Genomic DNA, 22,525 nt, shown 5'->3' on the forward strand with positions numbered 1-22,525 from the left:
ATTAGCGATCAGCAACCTCTTCCAAATACAATCTGAACCTTATGAGAGAGGGAGGCTTCAAGAGGTGTTCCTTGGGTCATCACATAAGTTTGTTGCATTTATTTGCTTCTGCCAATTCAAGAACGCGGGCAGGAACTTTCTGTTTACTTCTCGGTAACCTGATCGCTTTACTGTAGTCGTGCCTATTTAATTGCTGGCTTGGGATGGGGAAGCAAAGAATGTATTTACAAGGTGAACACACACAATTATTTTTTTTCAATGCCCTTTTGTTTTTGGTATAACAGTATGCCTAAAAAAACTCAGTCAAAAAACCCCCGCTTATTTTGCAGTGCTTAATGTTGTCTAGATAATATGACAAATGGGGCCATTATAAGTTGATAGCAGGTGGCACAAATTGCTTACCATTTTTGTCATCAAATCATCATGCCACTCGGTCTTGTTTCAGTGTGCTCACTGCCAAGGGGGAGCGTTGATGCTGATTTTATTTATTTATTTATTTAATTTTTTTGGCAAATGGATCCAAAAAACAGGATGGAGATGAGGCGGGTGGGGGGTGTTTGCATTGATCCCCAGAAACATTGTCAGTAAAATGGAAAAAAAATAGGTTCACAGGATTTAGTTTGGTGCTACTTACTGGGTTGGGGGAGCGGAAGTGTGGCTGCTAATGGACAGCATCAGGCTTTCATAAGACCTTGACGCATCTTGCTGACTTGCTTCATTGTGTGTGCTTGCAATGCAATACAAAAAAAGATTTGCATTGCTTGTACGCAAGCAAGTCCTTGTTGGTAAAAGCTTATTACATTGCCATTAAGATGATAAGCTTCTGTTTCACATTTGAGTAGTAGCATGTGATGCCTGTTGCCTTTGAGATACCCACAGCTGTAACATCTTTTCCCTTTAAATTCTTTTCCAGCTGAAAATGAAAATGCTGGCTGTGTGTTGTTACATACGTCTCGGAAGGTAAGAAGCAGTTTTTGGTGATTAATCCTTTTTAACTTGCTCTAGTGGACTTCACATTGAGGGAATGAACTTGATCCACACTCTTTTTAAAAAAAAATTAAATTAACAGAACACGGTCACATGCTTTAATTGTCTAAGCGTGCCGTTATCAGATTCCTAAAGCCGTCTCCTGCCCTCCGTCTTCCGAACACAGCATCTTTTGCCATCAAAATGTGGTTTTTGACTGTGGTATTCTTGTCCCAGACAATTTAGGACCAAAATAATCTATCACTTCTCTGCCTGGAGGCAGGGGGAGGCGGGGTGTTACACATTCAGGTTGGTATTGCAGGCTTTTCAGCTTCTCTCAGACTTAAAAACGAAAGCACCCAATAGTCATTGTAACTGTGATTCAGTTTCCTGTTTATCCCCGCTAATCACATCTGCCTTCAGGAGGTTCAGCCCGAGTAAATTCCCTCGAAACAGTGTAGTCAGAAAGGATTACTGCACTTACTTTATGCTCAAGGGGCCCTAACACAATAATAATAATAATATGGGAATGAATAGGTTCCCTCAGAAACGGCATTACTCCAGACCCTTCATTAAATCGGTTGAACACCCGGAAAGTGGCAAGGTAATGGAGTGATGGACTTGTGCGCTGCTCGCTTAAAGATCCTGCAAGGCCCCCTCTACACATGTAGGTAAAGGCAGACCTGGGTCTAATGCATGATTTGCACCATCATGCACCCTGCCGTGCCACGTGTGCATGGCAGGACCAGTTGCATCTTATGGCCGGTGTAGGGGGAGCTCCCCTTGCATCTGCAAGAAGCAGGCACCCACAGCTGGGAGCCCCCTTTGAGGTACGGGAGTCTGGGTCCAGCTGCACGAGGCTCAGCGGGAGCCAGAGCCCCAACAGGCACGGGACTCTTATTCCCGGCTGCAGGTGAGGTGCAACCAGGACCAAGAGCCTCACATGGGTCCGGGGTTTTGCCCACCCTTGAGCCCTGCAGACCATGGCAGCCACCGGAGCTCAGGGGTTGCACCTATGTGTCTGAAAAGCCTGTCAGCTGATGGGCTTCCAGATGCAGGGGAGACCCTGCTACTTGTGCAAACTGAAGCTCGATAGCAACCAGCTATAAAGTTAGCACAAGTTTTCAAGGTCTAACTTTGTAGCTGGTTGGAGCTGTTTCTTATGTGATAGCTATTTAGCACATGCTGGTCTCAAGGTAATTGTGCAGTTAACCAGTTAATAGCATGATACCTGTAACATGTAGAGGGGGCCTAAGAGATCTGGAAATGTTAGGTGTTCCCTCCTGAAGCCGCCTACATTGAGACAGCCATCCTCTTTAGTAACCCTGGCCAGCCCCTCCTGTTGATCAGATCGATGGATTATTTTAACAGAGCTACTAATTCTATGGTGCAGATGTATCAAGTATGCGATAAACTTGCAAATATATTCAGGGGTATGAATATGGATGTGGGTTCAGACCATCAACACCTGTGCATCATTCGGCTTTTGATCCAGGTCTAAATGTTTCACTCCTGATGGAATTAGTAGGAATAGGTTCTCTGCAGCGCGGTCATGTTTGTACACTCGAATTTAGCCTCGAGGCACCTTAAATGGTAGGGCTGTGTAAAATTTGGCCGGCTGTTTCCATTCAACCCTGTTTTTTGATTCGTTTTGAGCTCGAAACAGCTAAATCGAATTGAAACAAGGGGCTTTGAAATAGCCTCGAAACAAAACGAGGCTAGTTAAAACGTTTCAAAGCAGCCAGGTGGTGGGAGACGGGGGAGATCCAGGGCTGCGCTCCCAGCGGCTCCACAGCCCCGTGTGGCTCAGCCGGGAACTCGGAGGCTGTTTCGAGTTTCCCATTTTAGCGAATGGTCAAAACAGTGACACTGTTTCGACGAAGCGAAATGGAACAGCCGTTTCAAATCGAAATGAAATTCAAAACGAAACATTGTTCCCTCGAAACTCAAGTCGAAACGGAACGGTGCCGTTTTGCACAGCCCTACTAAATGGTTATCTAAGTGCCTGTCATCAAGCCCCTATATGTGGAATCTGGGTTCTACTGTAAATTTTGCTTGCTTTTCCTTTCCCCACAAATGGGAAAGGGGAGGGGGGGCATTTCAGATGGCAAGTGAGAATGCTGTTTTCTTGTTTCCTTCCCTTCCCTTCAAAAATGGGAATTTTTCATCAGAAAATCAGGGCCTACTTTTTAAAAAGGCGATGCAAAGGATAGAAAATGACCATATTTATTCATGCCACACTTACCCTTTGCCCACCCAAAGTGGGGGCATGTGCCTTTAGCAAGGAAGCTGATTTTTCTGCCCGGCATATAAGCATGGCGATGCTGGTAGATGACTTTTGTTGCTTTTTCTTCACTTGTCTCCGTAGAGCTGCTGGAAGGAGGGGCAGAGCCCAGCAGGGATAGATCTGGTGTGGAGGGGAGGTGGAAAACAGTGTGGTTGCACTCAGCTTTGAACAACCCTCTTTTCTCTTTTAATGGTCTTAATCTTCCACTAATCGAGCTCTCCTTGCCTCAGCAGGTTTGCTGTTAGCGGCTCCTGGTCTCCCTTCTCCTATTTCACAGCCCTGCACACTTCTTTTTTAGCCCTTTACATGATCCTAGATATTTCCCATGGAGTCTAGTGTTCAGCAGCAGCAGCCGGTCATTCAGCCAAAAGCTGAAACTACCAAGACCTGGTAACTATTCAGCTGCGAGGGGGTTAAAACTACCTTTTGCCTGAGTGAAAAAGGAAGGCCAAGTGAGCAGAGGATTCGTCTCTGCTTCTGCACTATGCAGCCATTATTTTGGAAAAATCTTTTTTTATTTTCCCCCTTTGTTTTGGGGAAGGCAGACCGAAGTGCCATGTCTGCCTTGGGGGCATGTGGTGTGTGAGAAATTAGGGTATGTGGCAGCTGGTGTGTTCTGCTTTTTGCCTAGCTTGGCTTCACACCTCTGCTCACTGGTAGGGTTGAGAGCGTTTCAGCATGCTGTTGTATCATAAATGCCAAACTGTCGGATACTTTTGCAGGGTTAGATAAGGATTCTGTTGCCAATTTGTTTGCCTCCAGGGGAGGACCGGTGCAAAGTGCTTGCGAGGCTGCGTTCAGAGGCGATGAAGAAAAGGGATTAGAATTGCCTGGAGAGAGCAGATGTCGTCTTTTATTAAAGTGGATTTTTGCTTCCACTGCAAAGCTGCTGCGTGATGCTGCGTCCTTCAGCCGAGGAGTGTGGATTAGCCCAAACTCGAAGCGTGTTGTGCGTGAGCCAGCATGCGATTTCGGGCAAATCCAGCTGGGAGGAAGGCAGAATGCATTTCCCCACCTCCGAAGCTGTCCCACACCCGCTGCCCCATAGACCCGCGAGCATCTTATCAGGACACTGTCTTCCAGGGTGTCCGTTTCTTGTCGGCCGTCTCCAGGGCTGGCTGAACAAGCGGCTCCTTCCCTTTGCTGCTCAGGGGCACGGGATTTGTTTAATTCTCTCTTCTTCAGCTAGGCTGTCCTTCAGTATTGCCTCTAGGACTGCCTGTTGGGCCAATTTTGCAGGTGAAAAGACAGCACTAACAGGGCAGGCAGGAGTGAGGACCTACATGTTTCGCAGCGAGCACCATTTTTGAGGTGCAAGTAGCATCCCCGGCTGTGACTCATAGATTTCTAGGGTCGGAAGAGACCTAGTAGATCGAGTCCAACCCCCTGGCCCGGGCAGGGAAGAGCACTGGGGTTAAGTAACCCCAGCCAGGTGTCTTGTCTTGAACACCTTGACTCAGTTGAGCGGGGGGGGGGGGTTCACTGCCCTTTTTCTGGGTTCAGTCTATGTAATGCAAGAGTTGGGTGACTTGGTCATGGTTCTTGCTGGTGCTCTCCAGAGTGCTATGGCAGTGATGTAGACCTAGAATTGGAGACCAGTTAAAGACTATGACCACATTTTTTTTTCTTTTCTTTTTTTAATCCATTCTGGTAAACTCGGGTGCATCCGTTGTCAGATAATGCATCTCTGAGCGCCCTATAGCAGAGTAGCCTTCCCGGTGCTTTTTGTATGGTCTCTCCATCACCTGCTGCCTAGGAAGAACAGGTTCCCAAATACCCTGTCCCAGCAAGTATGTTGAAAGAGCTGATCTGTTGTTCTTCAAAAACCAGTTTGGAAAGGCTTCAGCTCAAGTTGCATATGCAGCGCTAATCTCGCTCGTCACATTCACATCCGTGTGCATGTCAGAGTGAGTTTTTGGACCCGATGTCAAAGGAGAGCTAACTTCTGGGGCTAGCATTTGAGTTCCACTGACTGCAGGTGTCCAGTGTAAAGCTTTACTCATCCTCTTAGTGTTCATTTTCCAATTTAATTCTCCGGGACGGAGGAGTATGCCTGACGCTGCTTGTTCTTAGCATACCAACACTCTTAATTTAGTATCTTGCCTCGGGCAGTAGCTGGTGGAGATGCACGGGCCATGCGTGAACTCCCTTTATGCCACTTCCTTGCATAGTCTTATTTCAAAGAAAGAAAGTTCTTGCCCCCAGCTGGTGCTGAGCTTATGTGCCCCGTAAGCGTGAAAAGAATGGTAGCCAAAGGTCGTTGGAAGGATATGAACCTGTTTACAGAGATCTCAGTGGATTTCTAGTGAACTGCCTTGAGCAACTGTGACAATGGGGAAAGCTTAGGGAGTAGCACTCATGAGAACAAATTTTTGGCACACCTTTGCGAAACGTTCTTTCGGCATTTGTGCGATGGATCTCATTGCCAAAACAGCAGCAGCCCAGCAGCTATGCAACATTGGATCATCTTGGATAAGCAATCAGAGCTTTGTTGTAGGCAGATCATATATGGAAACCCATGTGTCTTGTTGTTGGCCAAGGAACCATTGCTGTGGCTGATGAAGGGCGAAGGAGTTTTAAGTCCCTTTCTTCTATTCCTGTAAATACTTCAACCTCTTGAAAGACCCTTTCTCTCTCCTCAAAGACAGCTTGGGATGCATCATGCTGCAGTTAACTTTTAGACATGTAAGGGAGTTCAGTTATTTCCGTTCTTTCTGCAAGCTGCCATTTTGAAAGAGCCTTGTTTGGGTTGTCATTAAGTAGACTTTAGCGTGAAGCATCCCATTGAGATGGGCTTTATTGAGAGAGATTAATGTCCGCTTCTTCACAGATGGTCTGTGCTTGAACGAACATGAACGTTGTGTCCATGCGTTAAGTTCAGAATATCCATGTCCTGGCACTTCCAACTACCATATTATTCTAGCTATGTTGACTTCTTTTCCTCCAAAAAAACCCAACCAAACAAAAAACTTAAAAATTGAGGGTTATCTCTAATTGGCACCAGTAATCTGGGTGTAACTTGCTGTAACACCTACTTTTTTGATTGACCATCTCACAAACACAGATGTGTGTTCGGAGGGTGGAGGGAGATGTTTCTCTTAAAAATGAACCTGAAAGTTGAGCGTTTTCTATATGTAGGGTTGACTTATAATCAAGGCAATCCAGTACAGCACTTTCTATGCATGTCTCATATACCAAAGAGGTCTCCTTTTTAATGTTAAGTGTTTATTCTTCCAATCAGAGGGTCTTTCAGTCTGTTTTTGTCCATTTACCCTGCAGGGGTATTGGTAAGGGGCTGTTACCCCCATGTCCTGGATATAGACTTGAAGAACCAAACGACTTGACTTGCCCATGGTAGGGAGGGATCCGTGACAATGCACGGACTTGTATGCTGCTCTCCTGATTTCTAGGCTCATCCCCTAAACTCGGGACTTGCCTTGAGACCTCTGGCATTTTCTTCTGCCGGGAGCTCCTTCGGGTCAAGCCCGCAGGGATGGGCTCTTTGTCCGGTTTCTCTGCTTGGTGACACGCAGCTGAGCCTGCTCTTCAAACCCACCAGCGATGGGAGCGGATAGCACTACCCTTGGGTCAAGACACTAGAGCCTGCACTTGAGCAGGATGCTCTCTGCATCTCCATAAAGTCTTTTCGAGTAATATGTGGAAACAGCGGCAGTCCTTGCAAACGCAGGACTCTGAGGACGAAATCCTTTTTTTCACGTTGAACCTGTCTCTCGCTCTGCCAACCCACGGGTTTCATTGTAGTCGCTTTTATTGCTCATCGGTCTGGCTTTCCTGGAGATGCTTCCCATCCTATCCTTCCGCAGAGAAGGGAATCTGCATTTGGCAGCATTACTTCAGACTTCATCTGCACAGAGCTGCCTGCAAATAACCCCCATCACGCATTGATCAAGTAATTAGGATTCCTGTTAAACCATTGCTTTACCCTCACACACCACCTCTGCTTTGTCCACCTTCGAGACCTCTCTGATACACGAGCCGGTGCCTGCACCAGATAGCTCTCAACCTTTGTGTTGTTTCATACGTGCGGCACCTAGGACGCAGACCCCTTCCTTAACGGGACCGCCCCAATGTGAAAAAGAAGTAGCGATTCAGACCGACCCTTCTGAACAGATGGCAAGTGGAGGCTTTGAGCCGAGGAGAGCCTTCTTGGTTACAAATTTTAGATCCTCCTCCATGCAAATGAGTGCGTGTAAGAAATTGATTGATGCAAAGTAAAACAGTGTTAATTGCAATGGATGCGGCGCTTGTATTGACAAGTCGATGGCTGCCTTGGTAATTACAGTCATTAGGAAAATGCTAGAGAATTCTGCACTGTGTGCTAGGCTTTGACATGGAAAAGAGGTAGTAGCGTTTTGCTGTATCGGCGTCAAAAGGTGGACCCTCCCAATCAGGGTCATAGGGAAACTTTTCCCTCAAGTCTCCTTCTTCCAAAGTGACGCTGGGCTAGATTTTTTTTAAAGGTACATTTTGATTTTTGTGGTCACTAGATGCCTAAATAGCCTTTAAAAACATCTAGCTTTTAGGGATTTGGAGCCTATTTTCCATTGACGTGGGCTTCAAAGTACCTAAATCCATTTTGAAAACAGCGTGTGGGGTCCTAATTCCTCTTGCATGGCAAAAAAACTTTACTCTGAGTACATGGAAACTTTTTGTCCCTTTGGCCCAAAACTCCTCTAAGTGCATTATTTTTTTTTTAAAGTCGGCGTCTGTGGGTGCTCAGGGCCTCTTAAAACTGTCGTGGGCTTTGCAGCTCAGTAAGCAAGGCTGGTTTTAGGATAACTCAACTTGCAGAGAAACGGCTCGGAAGGTAAGGAAAGGTCGTGTAACCTAGCCTGGTTGCGTTCTCAGTTAGTTTGTGGAGTCGTTTCATTCAGGCTGAGAGCTGTCCCTGGGAGTCGACAGGGAGCGTGGCACTCGGTGGTGTCCAGTACTGTTTGGGAGCTTGTTGCGTGAAACCCAACTTCGATAGGCAGTGGTCTCCTTTGAGACGAGCAGGTTGGTTTGGGTTTTGGAGGGGTTCGGGGTTTTTGGGGGGTTTTCTTCTTCTGTCTTGTTTGTCCGCATCCTACGTTGTTTCCCAGTGCAAGCCTTGCACTTTTCAGACACGTACAAGTAGGTCTTGGCTGTCTGATCTATAAGGAGAGCGTTGTTGAGCTCAAGATACTTCTAGCCAAACAGCCTTAGCCTGTTGCTATAAATTATTTGAAGCTTTTTTTAAAAAAAATGTGCTGCCTTTTTATACATTTAGGCTTTTAGCCTAATCTTTGCACTTTGCTCCTCTTGGGCAGTAACACTAAACGTTAGACTTCTTACGTCAGGGCTTAAGTGCTACCCAGACATGGTGCTGACCTTCCACGCAGAGATGAATGAACCTTGGCCATTTGGATCTCCAATTCATTTATAAAAATGTATCAGGACTCATGGTAGAGGTGATGTCTTTTATTAAACCAACTAGATTTTTGCAACAACAACAAAAAATTCTAGATGGCAAAAGTCTAGTTTTTTCTAATAGGATATCACCTCTACCACGAGTCCCGGTTTCCTTTTGCCACTAGACCAATATGGCTACAACCTGGATACCTCTTATAAGAATGAAACGCTTCGCTCTTAACGATTCGGAGCTTGGTAAGGAACTTAAAATCTTCAGACCAAGGCAGGGTAGGATGGCTCCTTGGAGACCAGTTGGTGTAGGGGGCATGAGCTTTCATAGGTGGCAGCCTACATTGTCAGATGCTATGCTTGGTCCAGGGCATCTCATCTTCACCTGCCTCACTCAGGCCTTGCTGTCCCTACCAGGGGAGATGTTGCCTGATTAAAGAATTGCACATGTTGTTCAGCTTGTCCACTTACCATGCGATCGATAACTTATTAGCAGCAGCAGAACAACTTATTGCCTAAATGAGACCAATATAACCTTCAACTGTGGCTTTGTAGCTAACTCTGCATGGGGGAGGCAGGTGATCTAGCCGTCAGCTATCGCACGGGAGAAGCACGTGGGGTGTCTAACGAGGTGCCGTTTTCACGCAGTACCTGAAATTAAAGAACTTCGAGGAGGAAGTCCGAGCCCACCGGGACCTGGACGGGTTCCTGGCCCGAGCTAGCATCATCCTGGATGAAACGGCTACTTCCTTGGATGACGTGCTGCGGGAAATGCTGAAACACTTTGCGGAAGATCCTGACAACATGGAGCCAAGCTGCAACTTTGAAAAAATCATGAGCACTTTATTTACCGATTCAGGAACCCCTCGGGAAGGGAATGGTAACTACCTTTTTTACTTTTTTTTTTTTATTTGAACAAAAAAATGTATTCCCCTTAGCTGTCTCCCTGTGGTTCCCTTATTGCCTTCCCCCGGGAACAGGTTTGGACTGCTTATGAAGAGTGAATTGCTTTTTCTGCCATGTTCTTCATCATTTGGGTTCTTCAGTCTCTTCCTTTCTGGCCCACACAGACGATTAATTTAGATTTGTTAAATCATGATGTCTTGATATCTGGCATCTGGGAAGTGGTGCCTTTGTGACTTTTTGGAAGATATGCTTTATGCTTAGAAACTAGACCCTTGACTAATGTTTTACGGAGGTTAACCAGATGGCCGAGGAATAGTCCTTGGGTGCTGGAGTGCTCTTCATATCTCCTCTAGTCTTTGGTTTTGAATGTTTCTCTCAAAATTGGACCACTTTTATGGAAACAGTGGTGCTTGTGGGTGTCCTTCTAATTTTCAAGGGTTGTCACCAAGTCCCAAAGAGCCTCAGCTTAGAGTCTCTGGGCCCCAAATGGGCTATTTTGATAGCATATTAGTTTCTACTGCCTCCATTTATAGCTGTAACCAAGTAATTGAGGAGTCCTTGATTCAGTCTCCTGTTTGTTTGAAGACTTAACATTGCTTCTCTTACACGGGAAGGGACTGTTGGTTGTTTAGTCTTCTCCAGAAATGTAGAGAGCAACCCTAGGTGCCTACAGCGTTAGATGAAGGAGTCAGTGATTGCATCTAATTTATCTGTATTGACAGTGCATGGCACCACTGGCAAGCCCTGTAGCCTGTTAGCCATATAATAACAGTGGCTTACCCAAGAAATATTGGCGTTGCATACTTTATCACCTTCAAACTGAGAATCAATTGTTAGCACTAGTATAAAGTGCATATCTCCTATTTAAACCCTTGCTATTGCAATCGTTAGTAAACTTGATGAACAAACCTGCCAGATTCTCCAAGTATGGTATGTACATTCATGCTTTGATTCTTCTGTGCTTTTTTTTTTTTTTAATATCTCCGTACATTTTCTGCCTTTTTTAAATGGCAATTAAACATATAATCTAAGTATAGACTGTCAACAACCCTGAGGCTGTATTGATTCAATCTTCACAGGTTAGTCCAAGCTGCTTAGATTGAATCGATAAGCAAGTGAAGACATTCACTTTTGATTCGGGAAATGCAGCCGCAGGCCTGCAGTGGCCCAAGCCAGAAGTTGAGGCAAAAGATGCCTCCCTGCTTGGCTGGAGCTACCCTGTCCACCCTGTCCGTGGGATGTCTGCGAGGAAGGTGCAAAGCATCCTGGGATGCTGGGGGACCGTGAGTGAGTTTGAATCTGGAGGGGATCTGGCACAGAAGTTCAATAAACTGATTTAACCTAAATCAGTGAAGTCTGGTACTACATCCATCCAGGTTCATCTTAAATCAGTTTGAGTCATTTTGAAAGCAATTTATGTGCCCTGAACTTCTGTTGCGGTACAGAACTGAACCCATTTCCGATCACTTATGCCAGTTTTTAAATGTAGTTTCTGTCCCTAGCAATAAGCACAAACTATTCCACAGAGCAAGCTATGGGATTAACAGTCCAGTGATTTTAAAAAAAAAAAAAAAAAAATTAAAAATTTTCCATCATCAAGTTCAACCTCTTTTTGCATAATGTGGTGTTCTTACAACCTGGCTAGGTCTGCCTTGTAACAAAGAAGAATGCTGTACTCCAGGGCTGTAAAATATTTGAAAGAGCAGTGTTTGGAAACATTAGGCTGAGTGCTTTTCCTCTTCTATCCTCTTTTTCCTGTGCATCAGTCCAATCGACCGATAAGCGAATACAAGTTTGGTATCTGAGCCAGGGCTTAGACAATGGTTTTCTATCAGGACTCTGAAGTCTGTTTTGAAGCCTGCACTCTGGACTGCAATTCAAATTGGTTTTTATGTTCTTTTTTTTTTTTTTTCTTTCTAGTTCATCTCCTATCAGATACAATTCAGGGGGTCACAGCAACGGTCACGGGAGTGCAGTATCAACAGTCCTGGCTCTGTATCATGTAAGTACATCAGACTGTTAGACGCTGTCTTGGGAATGATCAGAACCTGAATGTTTTTAGTCTCTGCAAAACAATGCCCACGTCACATAAGAGATTTTATTCACCGCTTATGGACATGGAAGAGTACTTCACTTCCATCCAAGGTTTTTGAATTGCTTTACAGTCTCCTGGCATTTTGTGCCGTGCTTTAGGCAAATATTATCTGCCGTTTTGGAAACTGAGACCTTAGACAAGTTTGCACGACGGACGAGGATTGCACAAGGTGTTTACTTTGGCATGCGATAGTAAAGAATCTACTGCTAAAATGCAATGTTCGGTTCTGGCGTTGACATTTTTTGAAAAAACATTTTGAAAAATTGGAGGGGTTTGTGGTCAGGAAAGCCCGTATTCCAGTGAGAAACTTCAGAAGCTGTCTCTCTTCCTCCCGCCCCCTCCCCACCAAGAAAAGGTTTGATCACCGTCTCCCTTGTACCTGCCCAGAGGGAAGAGTTCTGGTATTTAAAGGCTCTTTAATCTCTTTGGCAAAGGTCTAATAAGATTCAGCCACTGGTGGAAGCTGAAACTGGAGAAGTTCAAAGTTGAAATAAGGCGTGTGCTTTTAACAATGAACCATTAGGTCCTTAAGGTGTGTGGTCCACAAGGTGTGTGGTCTCCTTATATAGCACTTGCACCTCTTTTTCTCCAAAACTGAGCCCTCCAAAATTGGGTGGCATATTTTCACCAAAGAAAAAATAAATCAACTTCTCCACTTGAACAGAAGCAGGGTGTAATAGAGCAAGCAGACACTGTGACTCCTGGATGCCAGGTTAGCTTCGAGGCTGCAAAGAGCAGGGTTAGAGCCCAGCGTTAACCCTTTTGCAGCCCGAGGACTTTGTGCTGGCTCAGAAGTGAGCTGCTGCATGCGGTGTGTAATGTCTTGATGAGGTTCGTGGTGCAGAAAGCCCACTTTGCTTAAACAGACTTACAAACATGAGAGAGGTTGACAGAAACTTTATATAAAGAGCTATTCCCAGTAAAGGAATATGTTGCGTGGGGGACCTCGGAAGGGTTTGAGGCCCAGCCTTGTTATGGTCCTGCACATCATGGATTTCCTGCTGCCTAAGCCAGACCGTCTCTTGGGATGCCACGCTTCCTGGACGCTGTTTCCAGGAGGACTTCATCTGTCACCGCATTGACCATGATGCTGGAACAAACTTTTCTACCTCCCGTCTTGCAACAACAGGTGCTTGTTTTATTTTGGCGGGGTGTGGTATGCATGAAAATACAGTATTTAGAAGCTTTATTGCTTGGTAGATTTTTTTTCTCTTTAGACAGTTGTACTCTGGCTTGGTGACGGATTTGCTAAATTATATGGTCCATCTTATTTAGAAAGTCAAAGTCAGATGGGCAAGGTAATTTCTAGCCTTAAAGATCCATGAATTTAAAAGTCACTGGCTCACCTGGGGAGTTGAGTGCACATCTTTTTAATTTCTAGTTCTCTGCTTTTAACGGCATGATCATGACTTTTTCAGACTTTCAGTTCTTTGGGAATTAAATTTGCCTACTGAGGTGACAGATATGTCCCTCATTAAATTAATAGCTACTTTTTTAACAAGCTAGCCAAATAGTCACCATTTGGGGCTTATTTCAAATTGAAGAGTGGGTTGTCACGCTAGTGAGAATTTCCATTCATCAGGTAATTTTTGTTCCCTTCTGGATGCCGTTAAAATATCCGTGCAATGGATTTTTGTTCTTTGTTAATGAATATCCAAGTTCAATTGTTGGCTTTTTTTTGGCGTAAAAGATACTACTGCAGAGCACAGATTTTTTTTTGGAGGTGGTGATGATACATATGGCATATAGCACTAGTTTCAGATGCGAGCCTCTTCAAAATAGAGTAAGTTGACCTGGATTCATGCATGCCGTATGTGCTATTGCTATACACCTACAAATAGATACAGGGTTTTTTCATTTGATTTTTTTTTTTCCCCTTGTACAGGTAGGGAGATGGGAATAAAGTGCATGCATCATTTTGTCAGATGGTAAGGCACGCTGTTGCACGGCACAGCTCATGCAGGCCCCAAGCAGCAAGCATAATCAGTGTGGAAGTGGCAGTCGGTTGCTATATTTTCAAGTCATGTATTTTTAGCCTCTGGGAGTGCCTGTAGGCTAGAATAGTGCTCACAGCCCGCTTGATGCCTTTGTGCAAAAGTTTTGAGCTGCTGGATCTGCGTATGTGTTGTAGGGGTGGCACTGAGAACTGATGAGAAGCAAGAGGTTTGGTTTTTTTGGTTTGGGGAGGGGGGAGGCAGTTTTGATGATCTCATTCAATCAACTCTGTCTCTCCCAATTATACAGTTGGTCAAATAAATGCTATTACCAAAAAAAAAAGCTTCTTGCCTACTTCCAGGACCCCCGTGGCTACAGCGCTGTAGCCCTGCTGCAGTTGAGAAGCAGCGATGTCTTGTTAGGATAGGGGGGAATTATTCATTTGTTAATTGGGCAGACGTAATTTTGCAAATTTGACTTTATGCATTTTAATGAAAAACATTCCCCTCCTCTTGGAAGCCACAGTTGGGTAACAAATCCCCCCGCTGCTATTAAAACTAGGGGCCGGGGTGTGGAGAGAGGGAAGTCTGGAGGACTTTGTAAGTGCTCGCTTCTCATCCCAGCCTACGTCAAAGCCTTTCCGTGTATGCGACCGCAATATTTGGATCCCTTTCAGAAAGGGGTGCGGTGACTTGTTCTCCCACATCGTTTTCAGCAAAGGTTAACAATGGGATTCGTTTCCTTTAGATGTCTCTCCATAACGGTGTGCGCCCACTTCGGAGGAGGTGCAGCCAGAAACGGTCCCTTTTTTTCTTTTCTTTTTTTTAATGCAACCCAAAGTCCTCGCAAGTCCCAAGAATCTCCTTCTTCATTAGTCAGAGCCTTAATCTGTTTCCTGTGTTGAAAGCTGCCTGCCTTTACTGTGTTTGCTATAGAAGTACTCACTTAAGTGAACTCCATGCCCTTTGCCTCTACTGTACATAGACAAAATAGATCAAAAATTAGATTACGAGGTCTTCCTGGCTTCTTTAGCTTGCATGGCAAAATGACACGCACCTCTATAGGACTGTATTTAGCAATATAGTTAGTGATCTGCTCGCAGAGAGAGACCTCGGAGACAGTGTGCCAGTCCTTCTGAGGTTGTGTAATTCATGTTCAAGCAGGGCATATCTGCTCCTTCTTTTTTGAGTCTGATAGATGGAGGAATCGGAGAGGCTGCAGTATAGATGAGACGGTGTTAGGGACTTTGATTTATACAGTACCTCGGAAGGAAATTGATTTTCTTTTTTTCAGCGACAAAATTGGAAGCGTTGTTCCTCCCTCCCTCTCTCTGTGTGAATCCTGGCCGCGCCGGATGTATAGTGCTAGGTCTCCATCCCATTAGCGATTTCTTTTTGGGATGAAATTGGCTCCTCGGTAAAGCCTAGGAGAGCTCAAACCCATTTTTTTTAATGCTATCCTGTGGGAGACTGAGCTGAACTCTGGTTTTGTGCTGCTTCCAATTGAGTCTCGAAACAAGCTTCCAGATGCATGGCTTTGAAGCATCGGGAGCAAATGCAGGGATGGGAATCCTAGGCGGGGGGGAGGAAAATCCATCTGAACATGAGTTGTGAAGGGGAAATGCAATAAGTTATTCTGTTTGAGACAAGCGTTTCTTAGGGGGATATCATTTGTTGGAACAGCTGTGTAGTTGTGATGGACAAGCTTTTGAATGCTGACAGTGGGGGCAGATGGCAGGACAAGGAGCAATGGGCTCATGTTGCAGCAAGGGAAGTTGAGGTTGGATATCAGGAAAAACTCTCATGAGGAGGGTAGTAAAACACTGGAACAAGCTACCCAAAGAGGCGGTGCAGTCTCCATCCTTGGAGGTGTTGAAGACCCAGGTAGACAAAGCCTTGGCTGGGATGATGTAGTTGGGGCTGGTCCTGCTTGGAGCAGGGGTTGGACTAGATGCAACCTCCTGAGCTCCCTTCCACCCTCATTTTCTATGATTTTTACTACGGAAAGTATTTGGTGCAGAAAACCTGTATAGCGTAGATATTTTTGCTACCAGCTTTCTGTTCGGGTACCTCCATGCATTAACCAGAGCCTTTGTATACAAAGCAAGTAATCATTGAATATCACAGCTTGTTTTTTTTGGGGGGGGGGGGGGGGTTTGCTGAGAGAGTCTTCAGGAAGTAGGAGAAATATTTTTCCAGTGTTTAAATTGAGCCATAGTTTAGGGGCGAGAGCAGAAAAAGCCAGTTAATATCACGTGCTTGGAAAGATGGTTTCCGCACCCCTGCACTCCACCTTGGCAGGACTAAAATCGCCCAAAGATTTTTTTGCTGAAGTCTCTCAAATTCATAGATTTCATAGACATTAGGGCTGGAAGGGACCTCGGAAGATCATCGAGTCCAACCCCCCGCCCAAAGGGCAGGACGTCAGCTGGGGTCATAGGATCCCAGCAAGATAAGCATCCAGTTTCATCTTGAAGGTGTTCAATGAAGGCGCTTGAACAACCTCCGGTGGCAGGCTGTTCCAGACCTCGGGGGCTCGGACAGTAAAGAAATTCTTCCTTATGTCCAGCCTGAAACGGTCTTGTAGTAGTTTGTGACCATTCGACCTCGTCATCCCTTGGGGCGCTCTGGTGAACAAACGTTCCCCCAGATACTGGTGGTCACCCCTGATAAACTTGTAGGTGGCCATCAGATCACCCCTGAGCCTGCGCTTTTCCAGGCTAAAGAGCCCCAGGGCTCTCAGCCTGTCATCGTAGGGTCTGCTTCCCTGACCCCTGATCATGCGCGTGGCTCTTCTCTGCACTCTCTCAAGCTTCTCCACATCCTTTTTGAATTGTGGAGCCCAAAACTGGACGCGGTACTCCAGCTGCGGCCTCGCTAAGGCCGAGTTCAGGGGGAGAACGACGTCCCGGGATTTGCTTGAGAAGCATCTATGGATGCAAGCCAGCGTTTTGGTCGCTTTACTAGCCGCAGCATCGCATTGCAGGCTCATGTTCATCTTGTGGTCAATGATGACCCCCAAGTCTCTTTCTTCCATAGTGCTAGCCAACATAGCACTGCCGAGCTTATAAGGATGCTGCAGGTTTTTTTTCCCCAAGGTGGAGAACCATGCGTTTATCGGCGTTGAACACCATCAGATTCTCATCCGCCCACTTGCTGAGCCTGTCCAGGTCAGCCTGGATCATCCGCCTGTCTTCTGGCGTGGATGCTTTGCCCCAAAGTTTGGTGTCATCGGCGAACTTGGCCAGTCCGCTTCTGACTCCAGTGTCCACATCATTAATGAAGATGTTGAACAGTATGGGTCCAAGGACAGAGCCCTGGGGGACCCCACTGGTCACAGGACACCACGATGAGTGACTTCCATCAATTACTACCCTCTGGGTCCGACCCCGGAGCCAATTTTCCAGCCAATGGATTGTGGAGGACCCAAGGCGACAATTGGCCAGTTTCTCCAAGAGACGATCATGGGACACCAGATCGAAGGCTTTTTTGAAGTCAAGATATATGACATCAATCTCATCTCCCTTGTCCAGGTGATAGGTCACCTGGTCGTAGAAGGAAATGAGATTGGTCAAGCAAGACCTACCCTCAACAAACCCGTGCTGGCTATCCCTTAAGATGTTGGCGTCGGCCAGTCCATTAAGGATGGCCTCCTTAATAAACTTTTCTAAGATCTTCCCCGGGATAGAAGTCAGGCTGATGGGCCTATAGTTAGCCGGATCCACTTTCCTCCCTTTCTTGAAGATAGGCACCACGTTGGCCTTCTTCCAGTCTTCGGGCACTACACCAGAGCGCCAAGAGTTTTCAAAGATCCGCGCTAGAGGCTGGGCTATGATGCTCGCCAGCTCCTTGAGTACCCTGGGGTGAAGATTGTCAGGGCCGGCTGACTTGAAGGTATCCAGCTTCTCAAGATGTTCCTTCACGAAGTCAGCATTAATGGAGGGCAGGGGATCACCCTCACCCGGACTTCCCGGCCCTGTAGCGGGCACGGGCGTCCCGTGGGGCTGATGAAATACCGACGCAAAGTACCTGTTTAATAGGTTGGCTTTTTCCTGGGCGTCAGTTGTCAGTTGCCCCATCCGGTTCAGCAGGGGTCCAACGTTGCCCCTGCTTTTCCTCCGGCTCCCCACGTATCTGAAAAAGGACTTTTTATTGTCCTTGATGCTCAAAGCTAGCTGGAGTTCAGTTGCAGCCTTGGCTTTCCTGGTTTGCTCCCTACAGGACCGGACCAGTGCAGAATAATCCTCCTTGGAGGTGACTCCCATCCTCCATCCTTTGTAGGCCTTTCTTTTTAGCCTCAGGAGGTCTGCTAGGTCCCTGGAGAGCCAGGGGGGCTGCTGTGCCCTCTTGCTGCCTTTCCTCCGAGATGGAATAGACTTAGTTTGTGCATTGAGGATCGCTCCCTTGAGGAGCGACCACTCTTCTTGAACTCCCCTCTCCCTGCGGTCACAGTCCCTTAGGGCCTCACTGACAAGCCTCCTGAGCTTGTCAAAGTCGGCTTTCCTGAAGTCAAGGACTTAATTAATTCACTTCCAGATTGTGGGAAACTATGAAGAACATATCAGGAAGCAGTGAGCTGCTGAAAATTGTTATAATGGAAAAAGCATAACTGTCTCTAGCTGACCTTAACTTCAGCAGGTGTGAGCACAAGTCCACCGCAGTCATGGAGAGCACGAGCGTTCGAACACACTCAGAAGGCAATTCACTTCCTAGTGAAATGCTTGTGTAGTCAAAAATGACAGTGAGGCTGTCCAGATTTAATTGAAATCCTGTGGTTTGATGGCACACTTTCATACTTTCGCTTCCCTATGAGACAACCCTGAGGCTTGAAATCCTGTGCGTGCGAGTGAGTAATGCTTCTTTCCGTGGCAAAGAAGGAATTGAAAAATAAGCTTATAACCCAAAGGTGTCTAGTGCTATTATGCACAATTTTCCTTATTTCCTCCTTTTGTTCCTCCGATTAAAAAAAACCAAGGGAGGTGTTAAGGGAGAAAAGTAGATGAGTTATTCCCTATAATTATATCTAGTTATTTGACTGCGTTCTTGCTCTGGCTGGTGGGCACAAGACTTTAATGGAGCTGTATTTTTAGACCCTACTTTCTGCCTAAAGCAAAATTTATGAAATACGTAACCAGCAGCAAAATAAAAATGGGTAGAAGGTTTGTCAGGAAAAAGAACTTGTTTTCCATATTAATGCGAAGAACTCCTTAAAAATAATTTTTCTCTGTTTTTTCTCTAGTGTATTATTATTATTCATTCTTACCCTGAGCTAAGACTTTCAAACGGATGCTGCCGTCTTTGTTTAAAAAAACCCTAAATTAACTCGCTCTCATAAGAAGGGAGGTTCGGATGAGGCTGGTATTATGCACTGTGGTAGGATTATCCTAAGTGAGGAAAACTAATGAGGGGATAGTGATAACGCAGCCTTTGCGCTGAAGACCTAAAGCGATCTTTAAAGATCTAACTTAAATTCCTCCAAATGAGAAGGGTCAAATTTGGCTGACCCCTCGTCTTGCTGCACCCTGCCACCGCTTTATATAGAAATCATTCACTGTGGGAGATGATATTCAGTTAATTTGGGGTGTCCATCCTCCTAGACCAGGAAAGAAGACTACTTCTCCGTGCCCACCTTCTGCGTTTACGCTCCTCTGTATTTTGAGAGGTGTGGGAAAGGTGACACGACCCCGGCGGTGGTGGCTGTGTTGACCATGGTCCAGGCAAAGCAGTTTCCAGTTCTTGGAGCTGTCTTTCTCCCCCCAGGTTCAGACTTATTGGCTTAGCTGAGAGGTCGGCTTCCCCGTCTGGATCCATACTCTGCTTAAAAGCATGGGCAGGGGACCTTCGGATCCAGACCGGCCTGTTTGGAAAAGTTGCAAATGATCTTGCTGAATTTCCAACAGCAGTCCCCATCCTTTGTCACTCATTCAGTGAAAAGGGGTGTTTTCTCGTGAATAGCTGGCCATAAAATAAGCCCCATCCGATTCATTTCAGGATGCATACTTGATTTGAAACCTTTGGGCCCCGTGATGTCCTTCCCATTGCTCGGCTCCTTGAAGCTTTCATCTGCTAAAGAACTGTTCAGGCATGATGCAGGAAAGACTTTTTTGAAGGGATTACTGAATGTGCTCTCACTGTTTAGGTAGCCCATGCCTGTGTGAGACTTGCTGTAAGACTTGCTCAGGTTATGAAACTTTTGTTCAGAGGTCTGGGAGATGGAGTCCTATTGGGGATCCCAGTTGGAAAGCCTTTTATTGCGGCTCTTGCATCTTTGGCCTGCTCGCTGGTCTTGCAAAGCTGCTGGAGAGTAGCCTTTCTGCTCTCGTTTTTGCTAGAACGGTCTGACAGCAGAATAGACTGCCCAGGGAAATCACCACGTTTCCTTTATTGGCGGGTTTTCAAGCGGGGTCTGGATAGGCTTTGGACAGGGGTATCTTGAGGACAGTTAAGGACATTCATGCAGGGGGAAGGACTGGACCAGAGGGGAGGACCTTTCTGACCCTATTATTCTGAAAGTGGTCCTTTTTGGTGCACCAAATTTTCTTCCTGGCATGGTAAGAGGATTCCAACATCACCAGTCCAGGGCGCTGTCCTAGGTCTCATTGACTTGGGCAGCTAAGTCGCCTTTCTCCACGTGCTCGAGAGTACTTGCTGTCCATTTGAGGAATGCAGACACCGGTGGCGTGTCTCTTGCTGGGGTGTGTGAAGATATACTTGGCCCCCTGTTCTTTAAATCATGTGAACAGTGTATTGCCAGGTGTGAATCTCCTCGTTTAACACTCGGATCTCAGACTCTAAAAGCACAGAGAAACTCTCGCCTGGCCAAGGTCACAAAGGAGTTCGTTGGCAAAGCTGGAAATAGACTGTTGTCCCCACGTTAAACTTAAAAACAGGGCTGTCCTTTTTATTTATTATTCCCTGAGCCATTTTGCTGCTGGTCTATATATCAAGCCCTCTGTGCTACAGCATAGCAGAATAGCACTCAAGCAAACGCGTGCCACTTTTATGATGCTCCAGCTTCGTGGGTACGTCCGGGCTGGTACTTTGCAGTTATACGTGCATCTCTTGACACAGTTTCAAATTACTGCACGAGACATTCACTGTGGAGCTGCCTAATTAACTATACAGTAAATGTTTCCTGTCCACATGTGTGCCCCTGTTGGGCTGGAGTAAACGAAAGTATTCTGCAGCAGGATAGCACTTGTAAATGCAAGTCCTACAAGTTTAAAAAAAACACTGCAGCAGTGCATGTGTAGATGCTGACAGGGTCTGGCTGGGGCATGAGGGTGCTCCAGTACCACCTAGCTCTTTGCTGAAGCACCCTTGTGCCCCAGCCAGCCCCTCCGCAGCATGTTGAGCTGGCGGGAGCAGCCTGGGGCCCCCATAGCTCAACATGCTGCAGTCCCAGGTGAAGACGCATGCCCAGGAGCAATAAACTCCTGGAGTTTATTCATGCGCATTAATATGTACATGTAGATGTGCCCAGAGTTCCTTAAAAGTACGCGTGGCACTCAGTGATATATCGTTCAGATGATAGTGCTTAGCTGTCTTGAGCCTTTGTTGGAAAAGATAGGTATACAATTCTAATACATTAATATCTCAGTTAAAAAGACCCCGAAGCCTATTCCTTCTGCAGGTCAGACGACCTAATGGGCTGCTCCGAGCTGTAGCTCTTGAAGAAAATATAATGAACAAGGTTTGATCCCCTTTCGGAGCTTTTTGCCTTCACATTAGTGCTGCTAGGTAAGTCCTCGATTTGGTTCTACGTGCCGATTAAACTCATAAAAATACTGCGATGGGATGTACTTCGTGTGTCCGCTACTTGGTTTAAAGTGGCTTGCATTGCTGGTTTCTTTTTGGTCTTTAGAATAAAAGGACACGTGGTCAGAGTATGTCTGAAATGTAGCCTGCTACTTTTTCCAAGTTCGGGAGTAGAGTATCCAATAGATTTGTTGAGATCTGTGGTGACTCACTTCAGTGTTTACTCTTGCAAGCTCAGTATTTCGGTGGGACATTTTTACTGCCGTCTTGGAGGACTCTCTCCGACTGCCTCCAACTGACAGAAGCTGGCTGCAATAGTCATCTTTTTCCATGCAAGTAGAAATCAACACCAAGGGCTTTATCCTGTGCTTTACTGAGCTCAAGGTGATTAATTTTTTGGAACGGCGCTTATATTAACAGCACGCTGATCACAGATGCCGCCTCCAAATACCATCCACATTATTCTGCCAAGTGCCTAAAATATAAGAGACTCAAGGCCAATCTTCTAAAATGTGCCACCGCTGTAAATGAGCTTGCACTCCACTTTGCTTGAGTGCAAGTGGTTTGGTTGGGTTTTTTTCCTCCCCCCCCCAGTCTGTTATGCTGAGCTGGTCAACTTGGAGGCTGAACCGGAGGGGGGCAGGTATCTTGTCCCAGAGCTGGCGCTTGGGCCGTGTTGGGTTATAATGCCAAGGTCTGACACATTGCTGGAGCAGAGCATCTTTCACAAGCCAACACGAGGCATCTGCTCTTTAAGGCTGCCCTGGCACATGGTGCGAGAGCACCTGCTGTATCTTCCTTTGAGGTCATCATGTGTTCCTCTGCCGCTAGTGGCTTTTCCACTACCCGGAGATTATGGGATAAACTGTACTCTCGGCACGGGTAGGCTCATGATGGGGTGAAGCGAGTGGTGGGTCTCATTGTCCTCTTCGAAGTGAGCAGTTGTGCTGGTTGCATGCACTGGGTAAGCACCAGGACTGTTGTTCTGTTCACCCCCACGGGAGTCTTGTTGGGCACTAGGGGTGCATGCACACGTACCAAGTCGACTTAGTTAAGTTGCCTTATTTTAAATTAAGCCACGTCCAAGCATACAGCTCCTTGACATGGTGGCAGCCCTCTCATGAGCTAAGTCAAGTTGACTAACGGGCCTGCTCTGGGAGGCAGGGACACTTTTTAATT

At 46.2% G+C, this 22,525-nt stretch overlaps 1 protein-coding gene across 5 annotated transcripts in view; it reads left to right on the forward strand.

Moving 5' to 3' along the window:
* Positions 1-22,525, forward strand: part of SLC4A11 (solute carrier family 4 member 11) — a 213,402-nt gene that overhangs the window by 123,837 nt on the left and 67,040 nt on the right. For all 5 annotated transcript variants that reach the window (XM_059721424.1, XM_006276075.4, XM_059721427.1 and 2 more), the window contains 3 exons: positions 914-960; positions 9,302-9,533; positions 11,480-11,561. In XM_059721424.1, coding sequence (XP_059577407.1) covers positions 914-960; positions 9,302-9,533; positions 11,480-11,561 — 361 coding nt within the window. The remainder of the gene's footprint in view (positions 1-913; positions 961-9,301; positions 9,534-11,479; positions 11,562-22,525) is intronic.

This window comes from Alligator mississippiensis, chromosome 2 (assembly GCF_030867095.1).
Source record: "Alligator mississippiensis isolate rAllMis1 chromosome 2, rAllMis1, whole genome shotgun sequence".
In the NCBI taxonomy this organism is placed as follows: Eukaryota; Metazoa; Chordata; order Crocodylia; family Alligatoridae; genus Alligator; species Alligator mississippiensis.